This window comes from Procambarus clarkii, chromosome 61 (genome assembly GCF_040958095.1).
Source record: "Procambarus clarkii isolate CNS0578487 chromosome 61, FALCON_Pclarkii_2.0, whole genome shotgun sequence".
Classification (NCBI taxonomy): Eukaryota; Metazoa; Arthropoda; class Malacostraca; order Decapoda; family Cambaridae; genus Procambarus; species Procambarus clarkii.
The window spans coordinates 15,551,173-15,572,493 of record NC_091210.1 but is presented as its reverse complement, the minus strand read 5'-3'; the positions used below and the strand labels follow the sequence as shown (position 1 = coordinate 15,572,493).

Below are 21,321 nucleotides of genomic sequence, written 5' to 3'. Positions count from 1 at the left end.
AATTATTCCACCATAGTATAATATATATACATATATACATGCAGACCTATATATATTTATCCTAGTGCGAACAAGCCTGAATGGTCCCCAGGACAATATTCATTTGAGTTTCTAGTATATGAATATACTTTGAAGTTAAATCAAGTTAAATCATATATCAAGTTAAATATATTGACACAATCACCAATTTGACGATATATTCTGGAGCACCAAACCACACGTCCACACCTAGGCAAGGCCGTGAGGTCACTGACCCAGCTCACCTATCTGCTGTCCCGTATCAAAGCTCGTTAGTGACGTCATTGTAACTCTCCCGCTCATTGGCTGCAACCCTGCAGCTCCTCCCAATAATGTCTCTCGTTGTATACCCTCTAGACCAGTGTCACAGCATCTGGCGGGAACTCCTTCCCCGCCAGCGACTCTCGGCGCCATCTTGTTTAGCCTCTTTCCTAGAATTTCCTAGATTGCTCTAAATGCCACAGTAAATACTGAGCTAAATAAAGTCCAACTGTGGCTAACTGCCAACAAACTCACCCTTAACATTGACAAAACCTTCTATATTCTGTTTGGCAATAAATCCTCTAATCAAATAAATCTCAAAATAAACAATACCCAAATTTGTAACAAATTAGATGGCAAATTCCTTGGCATTCTCATTGACCACAAGCTTAATTTCCAGGGACACATTCTAAACATATAAAAAAAGTTTCAAAAACTGTGGGCATTCTTTCTAAGATCAGATATTATGTACCACGCCCTGCCCTGGTGACTTTCTATTACTCCCTTATCTATCCATATCTCAACTATGGTATTTGTGCTTGGGGCTCTACTACCCAAAATCACTTACGTCCTCTAATTACTCAACACAAAGCTGCTATTAGGACAATATCCAATTCTGGCCCCAGACATCACTCGGTACCCCTACTTAAATCTCTGAATATGTTAGACATTAAGTCACTGCACATTCTCTCATGTGTATTATACATATATAAAACGCTAAACTATAATGCCAATCCTGATCTCAAAAGCTTCATAGAAGGTTGTATCAGAACCCATGAGCATCACACCAGAAATAAATACAGTTTTGATATTCCTAGAGTACGACTTAATCAAACTAGAAATGCTCTACAAATCAAGGGGCCCAGAATGTGGAATGACCTTCCCAACCATGTTAAAGACTGTACCTCTCTCAACCAGTTTAAGTTAAAAGCGAAGCTATACCTAATAAATTCCCTGTAACCTACCTTACCCTTCTATTGTCAACCAATGTCTGTTTTTTTCTTTAAAGAGCGCTGTTTGTCGACATAATTGTATTTGTGCTGCTTTTTCATCTATGTTTTCATTTCTTGTTTTCATTCTACTCATTATGCTCAATTAGTATTAAGCTTGTCATTTAAGTTTATCATGCCCGAAACGCTTTGCGTAATAGTGGCTTTAGGCATTGTATGTACTAGCTCTACCTATAAGTTAAACAATCCTTGTAAATATTTATTGTATGTATGTACCTTACCTAAATAAAATTGTATTGTATTGTATTGTATTGTATTGCAGCCCCCTTAACAGTTGCCTAACTCCCGGGTACCTATTTACTGCTTGGTGAACACAGACATTAGGCGAAAAGAAACGTACCTAACCATTTCTGTTCACCATGGGAATCGAATCCAGAATCCCTGAGTCGAGAACGAAGACAATTAGGCTTTACAATCAGTCGATTTGGTAATATGTTTATTGTTTGTGATGTGTGTATATGTATGTATTAACACGATGTACTGAACGGGGTGAGAATAGCTTGAGCTACCTCATCCCTTTGTGTGTATTTTACCTCAATAAACTTATTTCAATTTCAATTTCAATCAGTCGATTAAGGCAGTGTCTGGGATGCTCCCGGACGCAGGTTCGAATCCTCGTCACGGCCCTTGTGGATTTGTTCATTTGATACATCACGTTAGTGTGATCTCTGTGTGTAATTAGGCTTTACAATATTTGAGTTTGCATTTTTTGGCGCGAAAAACTTCAATGTTTTATATTCAAGAAACTGTGCTTGCGTCAGCCATATGATCACTAGCCGTTAGTGTGGGTCAGTAACGCGCGTGTAAGGCAATTGTCGAACACTTTATAGATACCTGAGCAAAAATCATCGAAAAATATATTTGCAAATACCGAACGGTGGATGACGCTTTGTGTGTTAATAGGTTATGAGGGCACAGTCCACCCCCTTAAACGTGCCCCCCCCATTTAAAATTAGGCCCCCCCACCCTGTTTAAATTTCTGGTTGCATGGGGAAAATATCTATCCCACATGCGAGGTCTCTGTTCGCAATGTAATGTCCCAATTCCCTATTGATTGATAAAGATTAAGCCACCCAAGAGGTGGCACTGGCATGAATAGCCCGTAAAATTCCATATTTAATGTCCTCTATTTACATATTCTCCTCCCCCCCACATACCCCAGATTTCTGACCTTTCCCAGAATTCAACCCACAACAGTTGTTTAACTCCTGGGTAAATATTTGACTGTTAGGTGAATAGATGCATCATGTGAAAGGAAAAAGATGCTGAAATAGCCTATGCCTTTCATTATTATATATCATTTAAAAATTGTAAATTGTTGAATCAATTTGTTTAACCATTCAAATGTGTTATCTTACTTATTGGTTAACATTTACCTGAATTTACCTGAGGGCCACTATCTCTCTAGTGGTCTCGACGAGGACAGGAAGCCGGCGGCTTGCCGAAGGTTCCCTTATTTGTACAGATGATTTTATCGGGCTGGATTTTGCAATTCAGCAAAGTTTTGGCATTTACGGCTTCAGCGGGTAGGCGGTTTTAAGATTTATAACCCTATGGGTGAAAAAACATCTATTTTCAGTCCAACATTGTGGCTTGTTTGAACCCGTTGCTCCTCGTTCGTGTTATATCTGACCTTTGGAAGAAATTGTCCGGATCGACATCCTCCAAATTGTTCAGGTTTTTAAAGCATACTGCAGTATATAAATATATCTACCGCACGCAGCATATCCAGCAGATACCTGTAAAACGTCAGATATATTTGAAAGAATAAAAAGCGAATATAACGGGGCCAAGCGCTAAAAAACTGTGACCGCAGCTAGTTTTAAAAAATGAATTCTGTTTTATGCCAACGATCGGTAATTGCTCACATCATCACGACCGGCCGCCAACCGTTCCCGCCAATTTTGAGATTTTTTTTTTTTGTATTATTAACAAGCTTCGGCACACAGCAATGTGCTGCTAGCCTACTCTATATGAAAGATTACACAGTGTAGATCAAAAACTAGCTATAAGTTTATCTAATATAATCCCATTTACAGGATGGTTAGTCATACATGGAATCATGGGAGAAAATACTAGCCTCAATTCAAAAACAAATCAACTCTGACTCATCAAGAGTTGATGAGTCGGCTTACTGCTTGATGAATCAAGCAGTAAGTTAGTAACTATCTTATATCATGGTTGTTATGTTGAACATAAATTTTGCTTCAATGTACCTAGATATAATCCTCAAAATATGTTTCAATATACCTGTTGATAATCCTCAAATACCTCATCCCTTTGTGTGTATTTTACCTCAATAAACTTATTTCAATTTCAATTTCAATCCTCAAATTTTACTATAATGTACCTATTAATTTTCTTTAAATTTTCTTACAATGTACCTGTTAATATTCTTCAAATTTTGCTACAAATTACCTACTTAAAATTATTTGTTAGATTAAGGACCTGTCCGAAACGCTATGCGTGTTAGCGGCTTTACAACAATGTAAAAACATCAATGCTATGTACTCTCATAAACCCAATATTGTTGATTTAGGGGCAACATAAACCCAGTGTACCTTCTTGTATATAAATAAATAAAGTAGGGCTTGATGAATTCGGTTTAATGACTTACGAACGTGTACATCTTTCCTCAATCTTTGACGGCTTTGTTTGCAATTATCAAACAGTTTTTAAGCTCGGAAGCACCAGGAGGTTGTTTATGGCAATAATGACATTTGATTGGGAAGTTTCGATGCTCGTAGACTGTTTAATAAATGTAAACAAAGCCGCCAAACAATGAGAAAAGATGTATAGGTATAGTAAGTACTTGCGTTACTGCTTGATGAATATTGGCCCTGGGTTCGATTCCCGGGCGAAACAGACTTTATAGCAACGATCTCGGGCCAGATTCACGAAGCAGTTACGCAAGTACTTACGAACGTGTACATCTTTCCTCAATCTTTGACGCCTTTGGTTACATTTATTAAACAGTTTACAAGCATGAAAACTTGCCAATCAACTGTTGTTATTGTTATAAACAGCCTCCTGGTGCTTCGGAGCTCATTAACTGTTTAATAATTGTAAACAAAGCCGCCAAAGATTGAGAAAAGATGGATAGGTTCGTAAGTGCTTGCGTAACTGTTTCGTGAATCTGGCCCCTTGTTCTTTCTCAAGTACTTACCTAAGAGTGTCTACATGAGGTAAGATTTTAGCTCTCCATGTCAAGCCTGTTAGGCTTGGTGTTCCTGTTTTGTTTCAATGGAACTATTCTGACGCTCAATTCTTTGTCGAATTTGGATTTAAAGTTGTGGAGGAGGTGGCTTCTACAACTTCTTTTAGTGCATTCCACTTGTTTGCTACCCGTCCAACCACTTGGGGTGGACGGTAGAGCGACGGTCTCGCTTCATGCAGGTCGGCGTTCAATCCCCGACCGTCCAAGTGGTTGGACACCATTCCTGCCACCCGTCCCATCCCAAATCCTTATCCTGACCCCTTCCCAGTGCTATATAGTCGTAATGGCTTGGCGCTTTTCCTTGATAATTCCTTCCTTCTTTCTATAATTTGCAGGTGATGTCATGTAGTAAAGATTGTTTCTTTCCCGTGAAATGAAAGTGCAACACCGGGCAACAAAAGTTATTCCAAAGTTAAGTCATCTCTCGTATCAGGAACGGTTGAGGGCCACAGGGAAGGGAAGGGAATTACCAGGGGTGAAACCGCCAAGCCATTATGACTATATAGCACTTGGAAGGGGTCAGGATAAGGATTTGGGATAGGACGGAGGGAAGGAATGGTGCCCAATCACTTGGACGATTGGGGATTGAACGCCGATCTGCATGAAGCGAGACCGCCGCTCTACCGTCCAGGCCAAGTGGTTGGGCGAACTGAGAACATGAGATGCTTCTTCACCTACAGCGTTATTAACCCACGGAACCGCCTACCCGCCGAAGCCGTAAATGCGAAAACACCGCTGAAATTCAAAATCCAGCTTGATAAATCATCAGCACAAGTAGAGGAACCTTTGACAAGCCTTTTGTCCTCGTCGAGGACAAAATCCAGTAAGGCCATTAGAGAGATAGTGGCCCTCAGGTAAATTCAGGCAAATTATCTACCCTCGATGAATTTTTTAATTTTATTAATCCAGATTTGTAGCTGTTTTTGCATTGTAGTATGATGGACGATGACATATCTGGTGTAGAGTTCACCATTCCTAAGCTATATTACTTTCAAGTATTTAATATACTAATAATATTGCATAGAATTTATTTTTATGAAGATTCCCGCTCCATATATCCGTTAACATCATCTACTGAACATACTACAAAGTAAGGATTATAGTATTTTATTTAATAAGATCCGTAATTTATATACAATTTAAAATCAATATATTTAGGGGAAATTTTAAATTAATATGAAAGCCAGAAAATGGCGTCAATTTTTCCTTGGTGAGGATTTCCTGTCGTTTGTAGTAGAACCCAAAACATGAGCCTCGTATTGGTCAACAATCGCTGACTAAGGCAATTTGGGTGAGTTTCTGAGGATTTTGACCTCTGTCAGCAAGCAGACAACACACATGTGAACCTGTAGTAGTGTTTAATGAAGGCTAGACGGCCTATGACCCCGGGAAAGGTAGAGTATTAATGAAGTTTTGAATTGTCGCGCTGACCTCCAGCAAGCCGTCAGTGTTTACATCATTTGTTGATGTTTGTGGTCTTGTAACTATCTTTCTGCGTCATTATCTATATCTAGTGAGTCATGTGGTGGCCGGGGAATCCCGGGGCGAGGTGTGGTTGATGCGGTATGAACCTGTCACAACTGGCTTGATCAGGAAGGGGGAAACTTGCACCATATGAAGCAAGTGAGTTTGTTTATAAACAGTGGCTCGGGGTCTATCTCTACCACACCTCGTGCGAGGGTCCACCACCACGTTAACCCATTAACCACACTGATTCTCTCCACCACACTTGAGTCTCTTGAATAGAAAAAGAAGAAATTGACTTTGTTATTCTTACGGGGCTCACCGTAGCCCGTGCTACCTGGACATTTCGTTCTGAGTAGCTAAGTCTAAAGCAACAACTTCGTGTTATTGCTTTCTGTATTATTGGTTTTATAGTAGCTGTAGTGTGGTTACAAGATTTCTGCTGCTGTAGTTTGAGAGACGAACTTTGTTCCAAGTTGGCTGTTACTGTTAAACCCAGCGTAGAGTAAACGATAATGTAATTATCGGTGTAGCTGCACGAGGGTGGATTGAGTTTAATCTCTCAATTTTTCTCGTGTTTTGAAGTTTTATTGTTCTAGAAAGCATTGAGGTCCAATAATTTTGAAAAGTTTTGACAGGTATTTATACTTCTTCAGTTTGTTTTATAGGCTAAGCTCATAACTAGTTGGAGAGTTCCGGCAGCTGTAGAGTGCTCCGGCGGTTCGTAGAGTGTTCCGGCAGCTAGGTTAAGAATATGGGCGGCACTGCCTTAGTACAGTAAATATTGTTTTGCGGTGAACACATTTTTTTTGCAGATTGTACTTTTTTAGAGGTTCAAGATGTATGTTAAAGCCTACACAGTTTAATGCAGTGCATTTCTTATGTATATTTAGGGATTCTTGTCCAACTTAAGATTTAACATTATCTTCTTGCATGGAGGATATCTTCTTGCAAGAATCGCTTCTTGCGATTCTTTCTAAGGAATCGCTTGAGAATCATCTAAATTATCAATACTTTTTTAAAAGATGGTGGATATTTTGTTGATTATTTTTGCGACGATGATCCATGGGTTGAATGCGTCTTGGCTACTTAAGCCCTGGGGTTGATGGCTCCCTGCAGTATTACTGTATATTGAATCTGAACCCACACGGCACTGTATTATTTGTATACTTAGGCTAATAATGATGTATAATGTATCTCAAAATCGTAAGAAGAGGGCTGTGGTAATTTTAATTCTCTATTTATATAGATTTAACAGCCCTTGGTGGTGCAGTGGTAATGCACTTGCCCAATGTCTCATGAGTGATGTGTCTAGGATCGAGTCCTGGCCAGGGAGGATTACCTGGACATCAATCAAAGGGGAGCCAGTCGGCGGAGCGGACAGCACGCTGGACTTGTGATCCTGTGGTCCTGGGTTCGATCCCAGGCGCCGGTGAGAAACAATGGGCAGTTTCTTTCACCCTATGCCCCTGTTACCTAGCAGTAAAATAGGTACCTGGGTGTTAGTCAGCTGTCACGGGCTGCTTCCTGGGGGTGGAGGGGACACTAAAAAAAAAAGCCCCGAAATCATCTCAAGATAACCTCAAGAATCTTTAACCTGTTCATCTCTATTCACCCAGGAGGTTCTTAACTAATTGGCAGGTCATATTCCAGGGAAAACTAGTGGGTAAGGCTTACTATGAGCTAAGAGAATCTCCCCCTTCACCTCTGAATTCAGGGAGTTGCATACTGTATTAAAACTTTTGCATTCTCCAACAGTAAATGTTTCAATGACATCAACTGATTGTTATTTATGAAAATTCATATAGTCATCACTGTCATGCATAATCTATTATAAATCCAATTTTGTTTTTGCATCTGTTCTCCAGAGAATACATTTGTGAACAGCTTGATACCAAATTTACGCATAACCCGAGAAAACTTGAAATGATTAAAACAATTTTAAGAATCACTATGTGGGACCCGCCGAGTGTGCTAGGTTTACATTTGGCATAGTGCAGAGAGGACCAAAATCTATTATAAATATACTTTTGGTTTTGTATCTAAACAATTAATTTGTGAACATTTTGACATGTCATTTATTGTTATAAACCCACAAATAAGTTAGAAAATATTAAATGATTGTAAACAAAATTTGTCACAATGTCTCATGAGCTTCCAGGAAGCTCAAAACGTTCACAGTCGGGAATGCTCGGAGAGGCTGAACCTTGAAAGTGTTAAATAAAGCCACTTCTGTAATATGCAAAGTGTTTCAGGCAAAACTTAGAATAATCGTTTAAATTTGTTATAGGTGTAAAGGGGTAAACGCTTAATCCTAAATGAAAAGAAAGCTGACACATGTGAGATGCTCAAGAAATTTAACAAATGATAGAGAATAAAAAGGTGATACTTGATATTGTTCTTCCCCCCCCCCCCCCCATGTCCCTTCACAAGTCTTCATCCCGATCCCTTCCCGTAGTCGTTCCAGATATAGTCGTAATGGCTTGGCACATTCTCCCGATAGTTCCCTTCCCCTTAATACTGTTCTTAATGGGTTGGGCAGCTACAGCGTATTCTTTTGTACTCTCTATTGCGCGTGTTTTTTATTATCTTACAGCCACAGTGAACTATTATGTCTTATACTGTCAAACTAGATTGTAAAAATCTTTCGGGGAAAAATAGAATACGGCAAGACAATATATTACATTGAAAGGTTAAATTATTATGGAGACTTTTTAGTCTAACTTCAATAGGGTACACAAGTAAATAGATGTATTTTTTTTATGTAATTTAAAAGCTTATTAAGAATACAGTACAATAACAGGAGTTTTGGTCACTTGATGTGGAACATGGTATAGGTAAAGTCAGATGGGGGGTACACATCTCTGTGATGTGTAGCATCAGAGTGCTTGTACAAAAATTAATATGGATATTTATTTGTTTGTTATTTATTTATTTATATATTTATATACAAGAAGGTACATTGGGTTTATGAGAGTACATATCATTGATGTTTTTACATTCTTGTAAAGCCACTTACACGCATAGCGTTTTGGGCAGATATCAACAAGTTTTTGATGAATTGACCATCTTCATTGGTACTGTATATGGTTACTAGTGAGATCCTCACTCACACTAGTAACCTACAAAACTCGCCTACAAAACTTGACCCCACCCCTAAAAAGAAAAGAGGCAGAAATGGAAGTAAGAATGATAACATTGGAAAAGGATTTAGTAGTGAGATACGTATGAAAAAATTAAGAGATGGCAGAAGAAAAGGAAAGCTATGATCCATTGAAGTCATGTTGAATATGGAAACTTGTACAAAGAAGCTCTTTAGAGTAAGGTAAGGAATAGCGATGATGCAGGACTTTTATTTTCAATTGGGTAGTTAATTGCTGGAATGGTTTGTCATGGCGTCTTTATATGCTCAGTCTGTGGATAAATTTGAAAGAATCCTGGACTGAGTGTGGTTAAAATCAGGATTAGAAATATAATTGTTGTATTGAGCTCACGTAAAATGTACTGTGTACTGTAGTTTATATCTGACCACCACCACCTGTTATTAAAAGGAAACCCATGAGTATTCTTATTTTCATAGTGAAATGCCAGCATATTAAACAAATAAAAATGATCCCTCTGTAGGGTACAATCTCCAGTTACCGAATACAAAAATTTAGTAATGTTAAAAGTAGGAAAAAAAACAAAATACTGTACAGAGGAACCTCGGGTGACGAGCAACTCCATCTACGAGCATTTCAGGTAACGAGTGGGCCACTCGCAGAAAATTTGTCTCGATTGACGAGCTTCCACTCGGTTAACGAGAAACCCACGTGGTGCTTCCTAGCGTTCCCGCTGGTTCTCGCAAATTCTTGGACACCTCCGACGTCTGATGGAAATATGTTTCGCAAGGCGAGCGTTTCCCATGACAAGCTCGGTGCTGAAACGGATTAAATTCATTAACCGAGCCACCACTGTATTGTACTGTATAACAATTATATACAAGTTGATTGGAAAAGTTATGGTATGAATCACAAGCGAAGATTTGCCCTAAAATGGCACTATGATAATCCATATAGCTCCACTACACAAGGAAAGTAGCAAAGCATTGCCTGAAAGCTATATACCAGTCACACTAACATTATACATGATCAAAGTTATTGAAAAGGTGATGAGCCAAATCTCCAATTTTATGGAGAACAATGAACTTCACAAACCAGGTCAGTATGGATTTAGAGCAGATAGATCCTGCCTTTTGCAATTATCTAGCGATGACAAAATCATGGCAGTACTGGAGTGAATGAGGATATTGTATACAAGGACTTTGCAAAGGCATTTGTTAAATGTGATGAATAGGGATAATGGGTAAAGTAGGGCGATGGATATTCAATTTTTTGTTAAACAGAATGGAAATAGTAACAGTCAGTCAAATCAAATCAAGTCCAAGCACCTTAAAAAGCTCTGTAACCTAGGGTACAGTCCTTGTACCACTGCTTTTTCTCTCATACCAGATACTGTATTGATAAAAATACAAGTCACCGCTTTGTGTCATCCTTTGCAGACAATTCAAAAATCAAGAAAATTACTACTGTTAGAAGACATGGAAAAACTACAAGCTGATACAAATATACTCTTCAACTGAGCAACAGAAAATAACATGATGTTTAACAGTGATAAATTTCAGGTACAGCACTAGCACTAATATGGTAAAAGTGAAGAACATAAACGAAATGCAGGGCAGAGGTGGAAATGAAGAGCAGAGGTGCCATAGGCACAATCAGAGAGCACTGGATAAACATCAGAGGTCCGCGGTTGTTCAACACCCTCCCAGCATCTATAAGAAATATTGCCGGAACAACCGTGGACATCTTCAAGAGAAAACTGGACGGTTTTCTAAGAGAAGTTCCGGATCAGCCGGGCTGTGGTGGGTACGTGGCCCTGCGGACCGCTCCAAGCAACAGCCTGGTGGACCAAACTCTCACAAGTCGAGCCTGGCCTCGGGCCGGGCTTGGGGAGTAGAAGAACTCCCAGAACCCCATCAACCAGGGTTCTAGACAATCATATCTCTTCATAAAAGGAAAGCAACTTGTAAATGATTTGAGAATAATGATATTGATGACTCAACATTTAGCATAACCAAAGAAAATATAGTATCAGCCAGGAAAAGGTTATGATGGATAATGAGTGTTCAAATCTTGGGATTCCTCCACAATGCTAGTTCTATTCAAATAAATTGTGCTTTCTCGTTTTGAGTGTATTCTTGCAAGAAGTGCCAGACCGACTGGTTTCTAATGAATATTCAAATTTAAAATTCAAATTTTTATTCAAGTAAAAGTACATACAAGAGTTACCAACATAATGTTGGATTTATAGATAGAGCTAGTACATTGCAACTAAAGCCACTAATTCGCATAGCGTTTCGGGCAAAGTGGCATGCCGCTTCAAGCACAGCGTTGTACCAAGTTATCATTATACAGTATTATAAACATACTGTTCATGTTTGTATTGCCGTAGTTATGTAGGAATCCGGTAAAATAGCTCTTGTGTTGATACCAATGCAGGTGTTTGGACACCTTGTAGATGCTGTGAATTGTGATGCTGTAATTGTTTGGGTAATATCCATTCTTGTCATTTTATAAGAAAAGGGCTACTTTTGATCCATATTGTAAGTTTCCCGGATACTTTAAACTTTATATAACTATGCAGATGAGGAATCACAATAACGTGGCTGAAATATGTTGACCAAACCACACACTAGAAAGTGAAGGGACGATGATGTTTCGGTCTGACCTAGATCATTCTCAAGTAGATTGTGATCATTTTTTAGTCAATTTTTATCAAGTATTTTCAGGCCCCTGTAAACATCAATAACATTGTGTCCGATACCGGTCGGGGAGCCGGTTGGCCGAGCGGACAGCACGCTGGACTTGTGATCCTGTGGTCCTGGGTTCGATCCTGGGCGCCGGCGAGAAACAATGGGCAGAGTTTCTTTCACCCTATGCCCCTGTTACCTAGCAGTATAATAGGTACCTGGGTGTTAGTCAGCTGTCACGGGCTGCTTCCTGGGGGTGGAGGCCTGGTCGAGGACCGGGCCGCGGGGACACTAAAGCCCCGAAATCATCTCAAGATAACCTCAAGATACCAGTAACTAGGTGGCAGAGGATTGGCAACCTAACCTTTCCTGGGATAAAGCTAGTCACCAGAATAAATTTATATTGCCTGTCTAATTGTTATAAAACCATTGAAATTCTTACCATGTACTTGTAAACGTATGGAATTCTTAATGAAATTTAGTTTTAAATCCTTCTGTACAAATGTATGTTAGGAATACTGTACTTATAATACAATTTACTTGATTACTTACTCAAGAAGATACTTATATTGCAGAGTCTTCATGTGGACAATTTTGGAAGCAGCTTTGGAAATTTCGTCACTACGTGAAGGAAAAGCTGTTACTTTGAACGTAAGGTAAGCTTATTTTGTTCTGTTTGCTAACTCACGGAACACAAATCTGTGTGATAGGTGGTCTTGCGGTATCGGTAAATATGCTGCCGTTCTGAGACTTTTAAACCAAAGTCACTTCGTATGATGAGCCTAATTTGGACTTGAACCTCCTAGCTGTTTGTATCTAATGCTTTGTAAATCTCAAGAGATTTAAGTTGAGTGTGGTGGCTTCTACACCTTCATTGCCTTCCATTTGCGGAACTTTTTTTTTTTCATAGCCTATGAGTATTTTTGTCTCAGACTTGTTTGCAGACTCTCCCTCCCTCTTTTTTTATTTGTGTATTTTCTCCTTGTTTTCTCTCTTGTTTTATATTATTTATGTACAGTATGTTTATTTAGGTATTTGAGAACGTTTCTAGGCCAAGTTTTAGATCATGCTAGGCAAAGAGTAAACTCTTGAAACTGACTTCAGGTAAGTTACTTGTAAATCATTTTGAGGATTTTGACAGTACTGGTAGTGTGCCATGTACTGTAGTTAAAAAAGCTTGAGATAATGTACTAGAAGTACATTATCTCAAGCCTGATAATGTACTAGAAGTACATTATGAGGTGTGCGACGACCCTACCATATTTTCCGAAGTTGAGTCTGTGCAGCCAAGAGGTTACCTTGAGGTTACCTTGAGGTGCTTCCGGGGCTTAGCGTCCCCGCGGCCCGGTTGTCGACCAGGCCTCCTGATTGCTGGACTGATCAAACAGGCTGTTGGACGCGGCTGCTTGCAGCCTGACGTATGACAGGATAGATATAGTTACGGTATAGAGCTTCAGTGAGCTTAAGCTTGGCTGTTTCTGCAGATTTTACTCTATTATAGAATGCTTGCTTTGGGTTGCTATGCAAACAGCTGTTTAGTTTGCATAGCTGCTAGTTAATAATGTTTATTTATATGAAACTAGAAATCCTGTGTGTTAATACAGATTTAAATACTTAATTATTGATTGGCATTTGACTTTCAATTGGCCTCTTTAACCCCCTGCGAATGTACAAAATAAAATTCTGAAAAAATTATTTTTTCATTTAACATTCTGGAAGTACGAAAATCCAACTCGTAAAGTGTGTACGTCTTATGGTTTAACTCTAGGGGCCTGCAGAGGTTGGAAGTTTTTAGTAGAAATGAGGTGGGAGGGGGGGGGGGTGTTACAGGAATAATTTTGTTGTAGACTAAGCCACACTTGAAAATAAGAGAACGATGACATTTCAGTCCGTTTTAGATCATTATCAAGTAAAATTTTTTCTTTCAATAATTTTGTTGATTTATTTTCATTGTTTCTCACTTTATTTATTTAGTTTTCCATTCTACGAAGTTGTACTCGTGTGTCAAAGGTGGTGTTAACTATGTATAACTTTGAAATACTCTATACATTATATATATACAATGTATAGTATATAGAACGTTGGCTGAACGTTCCAAAAGAACCCGTTGGCTGGTTGTTTCAATTTGCTGCTATTAATGTTGCAGAAATCCTCACCAATAGGAAAAGATGTTTGGGCAACAACGTGCTGCTCCGTTTGGTAGCACCACATCAACTTTCGGCACCGGGTTTGGAACCCCCAGCACCACAACCGGTACTACCGGATTCGGAGCTACTACATTTGGGCGTTCAGCCTTTGGAAATACGGTAAGATTCACAGTCGCATATATAAATATATACATGGTTATATATTTTTAGTCTTCCAGCGTAGTTTTCAGCTTTGAGAGGTTTCCTGTAACTTTCTTTTGATTTTGTATTATTAGTACAATAGTGGTGTAATTTATTATTTATTTAATGGCCTGTGTGATAATGTTATATGAGGGCAATGTGGGATTATTGAAGCTGGGTGTAAACCTTGTATATAGGCTTCATCTATGTTGTTAATACAGTTCCAAGCAACAGCCTGTTGGACCAAGTTACCACAGTCAAGCCAGGTCCCAAGCCAGGCTTGGAGAGTAGAACAACTCCCAAAACCTATTCCAGGTATACTGTGAGTTATGTAGACCACTATACGGAAGTCAAGTTATGGTAGTGTTGAGGGTTGGCAGGTCATTAGTAATGGTGAAGTGCTAGAAGGTAAGGTAATTATAAAACGAAAGTGCTTAGTCAGTATGACTATATGGTGAAGTCCTAAAAGGTGTTGGTTAGTTTAAATACCTGGAATGGGTGACTGGTGAAGGGGTAATTTGTATAGTCAAAGTTGAGGATAGGGTAAGTCAGGGAGGGAAAGTGGCTGGTGCAGGGAAAGCCCTGGTTAGAAAACATCAAGAGAGAGGAATAGATGCCCCCAAAGGGCTGCATCTATTCAGTGACGACAGTGAGTGGCAGTGACAACACTCATGAATGCATGGGACATGGGGTCGTGTTAGTGTAAAAATCACAAGTTAGAGACATAGGAGTGGATACTCTGACTGGCATATACAATTTAGACTAGATAGAATTGGGATTTAAAATGAGGGAAGTTGTAATCAATGTACAGGTACTGCACTATTAAGGAAAGTGTACCAAGATGGATTGGTCATGGTCAATGAATGGATGATGGCAGACTGGTGATCAGCATGTATCAAGAGTAAATTTAAGAGTTAGAGAAGAAATAAGATGCTCATCTGATGCACTTGTTAAACCTCTGAATGTTCAGGCTCTGTTTATCTACTTTGAAGTTCTGGATGTAGGTGGCTTTCACATTGGAGTGCACTTCACTTGTTGATTGCTTCATTCACTATGTTAGTCACCCACCATCCTCCTGTTCCTCCCACGCTAATGCTGCCTCTCCCCATGAAAATGCAAAACAGGGAATGGGTGACAATAATGATATCACTTTGATTTTAATAGTTTATTTTCTCTCCCACAGCAACAGACAACAAGCTTTGGAGCATCAACGACTCCATTTGGAGCTGCTCCAACCTCCAGTACGTCTCTGTTTGGGACACAGCCACAGCAGACTAGCGGAGGACTGTTTGGACAGCAACAGCCCACACAAACCTCGACTAGTTTCAGTCAGCCGAGTACTGGTTTTGGCACTAGTGGCGGAGGACTCTTTGGCCAGACTCAGCAACCAACTGGCACTGGTGTGTACAGTATATGATTCTCTGTAATTTATAATTCCACTAAAACAGATCAATGTCAAAATGGTTGAAATTAAGGTCCAATTTCTCATAATTATTTTATGTTGGTGGTTATCTTGAAGTTATCTTGAGATGATTTCGGGGCTTTAGTGTCCCCGCGGCCCGGTCCTCGACCAGGCCTCCACCCCCAGGAAGCAGCCCGTGACAGCTGACTAACCCAGGTACCTATTTACTGCTAGGTAACAGGGGCATAGGGTGAAAGAAACTCTGCCCATTGTTTCTCTTCGGCGCCCGGGATCGAACCCGGGACCACAGGATCACAAGTCCAGCGTGCTGTCCGCTCGGCCGACCGGCTCCCGGCTCTCCCTTGACCGGTGGGGTTGTTATCTTAGTGGGAAACGATTTAGGCTAAATTTGCTTGGTGAAAATATGCATTAATGGAATAGAGCAATTCACTGAGACACTGTAAACATTGGTCAAGCATAAATTTTTTACAAATATTACAGGTACAGTCTGTATACTACACAAAGTACTGTAGATAAGTTTAATGATATAGATTTGATTAATCATTAGATTTGTCTGAATCCTAAGGACAAGATGATGCAAGGATTTTACTGCTGAAGCAGTTTGTGTGTCGATGGAGAGCAATGTAGCTTTGCTGAGTAGGGAATTTTATATATAAAAATATATTTTTAAATATAAAAATATTCTTATATATTGTTATGGTAAAATCACTAAGAGATGGCTTAGGGCAGATGGAAGGCCACGAACATATAAACAAAAAAAAAGTAAAAACAAATTAAAATAAAACTATGTTGACTTCTTCACGGTGTAGTAAATGCAGGATAAAACATATGAAGATGAAAAATTTGAATACTTTAATATGAAAAATTAACTTTGATAAATAACAAGACTGAAAATCATTCCTTAAAAACGTGACTTACTTACAGGGTGCAAAACAATCAAAACAAAACAATCAAACAGACAATTTAACGTTACGTTAGAGAACATGAAATAAAATGGTGCTGAAAATGCTATATGCCAGGCTGCGTACATCTACTACCACGCAAGGTAGTGTGAGGGTAGGTCCAGCAGGTAGAGCACGAGAGAGTATTCTGCTGATGGTGGTTGGCCGGCTTCTATTTATATGGGACTAGACCAATGTAGGTGGCGCTGATGTGACGATAACTGGGAGCCGGCAGAGACAAACTAGCAGAATGCTTGTTGCTGGCCGGTGGCGACAGCTTGCCGCCACCAGGTGTGCTGGGGGTCACGGGAACTGGAGAGTAGGGGAGAGTAGTCCACTGTCTAGACGTCTGAGCACTAGATGATGTTCTTGCTGTAATTCTTGAATATGTAGATGTGGTGTGGTAGAATAGGTGATGATGGAGCAGGTCTAATCTTCCTAGGGAGATTACTGTGACAATATAAAAATATTTGTTTTTAGACCCAAAAAAATATTTTTTTTTTACAGATAAAAAAAAAATATATATTTTATATATTGAATAGTTGGGGTGCCCTTTAATAAGGATGATATTCAGTGTTCTAAAGTGCATATGGTAGTTATGCTGATGGGTATGTGCTGGCTTCAGCGTGGTGTACGTGGTGGCTTTAGTGAGATGTACACAGTGACTGCAGTGAAGTGTACACAGTGACTGCAGTGAAGTGTACACAGTGGCAGCCATGAGGTGTACACCGGCTGCTGTGAGGTGTATGCAGTGACTGCAGTGAGGGGGGGGGGGGTAGTTGTAGCTTTACATTACCCCTGAACTTGCAGAATAAGACCATTAAAATCATTCCTAGACTCGATTGGGCCCGAGTCACATAGTGCTATGTATTTTGAGTCACATGGTGTGGCTCAGGGGACCAACCCAAGTGCCTCTCGTAATGGGGAACTTTATTTCAAAATACATGTTAAATGAATGTATCTACTTATATAATGTCCTCTCATAGGTCTATTTGGAAGCACCACTACTGGTGCCTTTGGAGCGCAGCAGTCCACTCAGAATCGCCCCTTTGGTTTTGGTCAGACTATCACCAGCAGCACCAGCACTGCTGGCGGGCTCTTCAGCTCTACACAGCCTGCAACTGGAGGGGGCCTCTTTAGCACTGGTGGTACGTCTAAACTTGACAGTGTTTATTACTCTACTGCACTGGCAGTATGTATATATATACATTTGTTTTTACTGCTTACGACACTGGCAATATGTATATATATATACATTTGTTTTTACTGCTTACAGCACTGGCAATATGTATATATATATACATTTGTTTTTACTGCTTACGACACTGGCAATATGTATAGAGTTGTTTTGCTGTATGCAACACTGGTGGTAAATATATACAATTGTTTTTACTGTATGATATCCATATAGATTAATGATTATTTTTTAAAACCATTATTCATAATAGTTCCTGTATAGCTTTTAAAAGTTTATTTTAGATAGTTTAGTTAATTTATTATGCACCCCCATACCCATCTTGTGGGCGGTAGTGGAAAGGTTTACAGAGGCACATAATGGGCTCTGGGACTGAACCCCACAATTCATTTAGCTAAGGTAGTTACGGTCTTGATGAGCTTGTTACAATATTTAATGTACATCGTCGCATCGGCAATGGGCTTGAGACCGACCACAAGTATAGTTCCTAAATTAAGCATCTGACATATATATGAGGAGCTAGTGTCACAATTGATATATATATATATATGGGGAGCTAGTGTCACAATTGATATGTTTATCCTGCACACAAAACCAGCCTTTTGAGACCATATACAGTGCAACCTCAATTTGGCAAACTATATGGCACCAAACCACAATTCATTGCAACTGGAGAAAAGGCCTTCAGAAGGCATTTTTACATTGCATTATTTTTTAATAAGGGACTAAAAATTGCTTGCTATGTCTGTCTGTCCTAATGTTTCATTCATCTATGAAAGTGATTAAAAACATGAGTGGAGCCAGATTAAAGGAGTTAACATTCGTACCCTTATTTTCCTCCACTTTCGGTGGGCGAATTTCACAAATTTATATTTCAACTGATCATATGATTGAAAACTAGCAGGAGAACCTGACTGGTAAAACAGATCTCAAGTTCATTGCCAGTACTTCTCAGGATCCACCCTCCACCCCCTTAAGTTGTATTTATAAATATAATAATAATTTTTGAATTCATATGGGGCATGATCCATAAATGGTGTAAATGAACTATTAGTATAATGGTGTAAGTAATATTTATTATTTACATAGTCCTAAGGGATATTATTTTTTTAATACATGATTTAATTTTCTAGTTGGTTTCGGTGGAACCGGTGGTGTGAGTGGTACAACAGTCAAGTATGAACCGGTAACTGGCAGCGACACCATGACCAGAAATGGGGTCTCGACAAGCATTCGCACAAAAATTGAAGTCATCTCTACTATGAAAGTAAGTATTGTACCAGTGTCTGATACAATGTTACGTACTCGAGGTATGTTTCTGTTGATGCTGCTGCTGACTTCTCGGCTGTCGTTGTCTGTGCTACATTGCGCATTCTACAAATTGCTCTTCTTCTTCTTCTGGCATTATCTAAAAATTAATTATGTCAATTGTGTTCTTGACTTAGGGCAGTCTGTAGACAGTAAGTCACGTCTAAAAATAAAGGAAGCATCGATGGTTTTGTTCATCCTGGACACGGCTTGATTATGTTCTAGGACTGACCGAAATGTTGTCGCCCCCATCTTTATTTTCCGATGCATAGGTTAAGTGTCTTGTGACAAAGTTGTTTATTAATAATACTTAATGTCAAAATATATAAAAGCATCTGTGCTGAGGTTTCTTTGGCAGTACAGAAGACAGGCAAGGCATAAAGCCGAATGCCCTTTATAATTGTCTGTTTTGTTAATGGTTTAAGTACAACTGCCACTGTATGCACCTTAATAAGCCTCCTGAATTGACCAAAACAGTGTCACTTTTCATTGAATTGCATGTGTGGGGGGTCGGGTCATTTGTGTCACCCACGTTATTGTGACTTATTCTCTGCTCACTTTATACTTATCCCAACATCATTGATCTGTAATCATTGAAGAACCATCTGTGGAGCTAGTACTGTATTTTGAAGTTATTATTTTATCTTTTACAAGGAGTTGTATTTTATTGTGGTACACTTGACCCTTGGCTGTAACCTATTTTTAAAATTGAGTTGTGAACTAATCAGCATTAAATGTTTTGTTGCAAATTTTTTATTATTAAATAATTGCACGTGGTCTGCAAAAATGAGTTTTGATGCCTGGGATGAATTTGTTGGAAACCCTTATATATTTTGTTTCATCCTCAGGAGTATGAAAACAAGTCACTAGAAGAATTACGTGTTGAAGACTATCTTGCCAATCGGAAGGGACCTGGTCAGGGTACAACCATTCCTGGGTTTGGTCAGACACAGCAGCAAGCGGCGCAGCCTCAGCTCGGCGGCACGGGGCTCTTCGGCACCACCAGTGGCACATCTCTATTTTCATCTACCAAACCTCCAGAGAATAAGACACTCTTTGGTAGTGGAACTTCGACTGGTTTGTTTTAATTAGTTACATTTTTTGCGTTATCTATTTGGTTTCTTTCTTGGTTTGTTCTTTTGTATTGGTGGGTAAGAAACCTAGAATACATTTTGAGATTTACAACATAATTATTGTCTGTTTCTTTCTATCTATCATTGTTTTAATGCCATATGTCCTCTGGGAACATAGTGCTGAATGGCTTTATGCCCCAGTGCTTGACCTTACTTTATTAAGTCAATATTTCCTACTATATTACTCCAATCACTTAAAATATTTGTTTCTCACTTACACTATTCTTGACCATAAATTTGTAATATAATAATTTTATAACATAACTGGTTAAATATTTATATTATTTTCTTGTTATTTTTTTTAACAGGATTTGGTACACCTACTGGTGGAAGCCTTTTTGGATCGACTGCAACAACTCCTGCCTTTGGACAAACGAGTACAGCATCCAACCCAAGCTTCTCCTTCAACACACAGCAGCAGCAGCAGCAACAAAAGAGCACTGGGTTTAATTTTGGCAGTACTGCTACCACTTCTCCGTCCCTATTTGGCTCTACACCACAGCAGCAGCAGACGTCGGGATTTGGCCTTGGCGGTGGATTCCAGTTAGGCCAGACTACTCAGCAGCAGGTTCGGCTACTGATAGTGGTTTTAACTTTTGCCAATTCTGCACATTTTGCTGCTCTCTTTTATTATATGTATCTGGCATTACTGTGTGTCTGCTCCTTCCAGGTTCTTCTCTTTGCTTTTTCTGACTGTTGCATTAGCTTTTATCATGTATCATCCTTCTGTCCTTTTATCCTCGCTCCCAAACTGAATTACTTTGCACTTGCCTGGATTGAACTCCATAACCATTTCTCTAATCAAGCTTTTGGCTTCCATTGATCCTGGTGTAATATTGTACAATCTTCTGCACGCATTACTCTTCTCATTAGCTTTGCATTATTTGCAAACATTGTCAAGTGAGATCTTGCCTCTTTGGGTAGATCAATTACATGTATAAGGTTTTGGTCTGTAAAAAGGTAAGGTCTGGATAAGATGAGGGTCCTCATCCCTCATATTTGTTCATGAGGGTCCTTTTTATGACTGCTTACTAACTTCCTCCATCCTTACATTTCCTCACACTATGACTGCTTCCTTTCTATCAGGTATTTGCTTACCTTGTCTAGTACCTTCTCGGTTATTCTTGCCTGCCTCTCAATTTTTTTATCTGTTATAGGGGGATGCTGTTAAAGGCTTTTTATTCTGTCTCGAGAAAATGCAATCCGCTCTTCCTTACTCCCTTGTCTTGGTGG

At 39.3% G+C, this 21,321-nt stretch overlaps 1 protein-coding gene across 10 annotated transcripts in view; it reads left to right on the top strand.

Moving 5' to 3' along the window:
- The first annotated feature begins 5,688 nt into the window (after positions 1-5,688).
- Positions 5,689-21,321, top strand: part of LOC123774367 (nuclear pore complex protein Nup98-Nup96) — a 53,986-nt gene continuing 38,353 nt past the window's right edge. For 2 of the 10 annotated variants that reach the window (XM_045768557.2, XM_045768546.2), the window contains exons 1-8: positions 5,689-5,797; positions 12,337-12,417; positions 13,908-14,067; positions 15,272-15,488; positions 17,439-17,600; positions 18,781-18,914; positions 19,804-20,032; positions 20,397-20,656. In XM_045768557.2, coding sequence (XP_045624513.2) covers positions 13,930-14,067; positions 15,272-15,488; positions 17,439-17,600; positions 18,781-18,914; positions 19,804-20,032; positions 20,397-20,656 — 1,140 coding nt within the window. In that variant the 5' untranslated portion in view covers positions 5,689-5,797; positions 12,337-12,417; positions 13,908-13,929. Of the gene's footprint in view, positions 5,901-5,957; positions 6,020-6,084; positions 6,130-6,157; positions 6,609-7,219; positions 7,637-9,134; positions 9,296-12,336; positions 12,418-13,907; positions 14,068-15,271; positions 15,489-17,438; positions 17,601-18,780; positions 18,915-19,803; positions 20,033-20,396; positions 20,657-21,321 lie in introns of those variants that run through there. The other 8 variants (XM_045768548.2, XM_045768551.2, XM_045768556.2 and 5 more) reach the window with 8 other exon arrangements.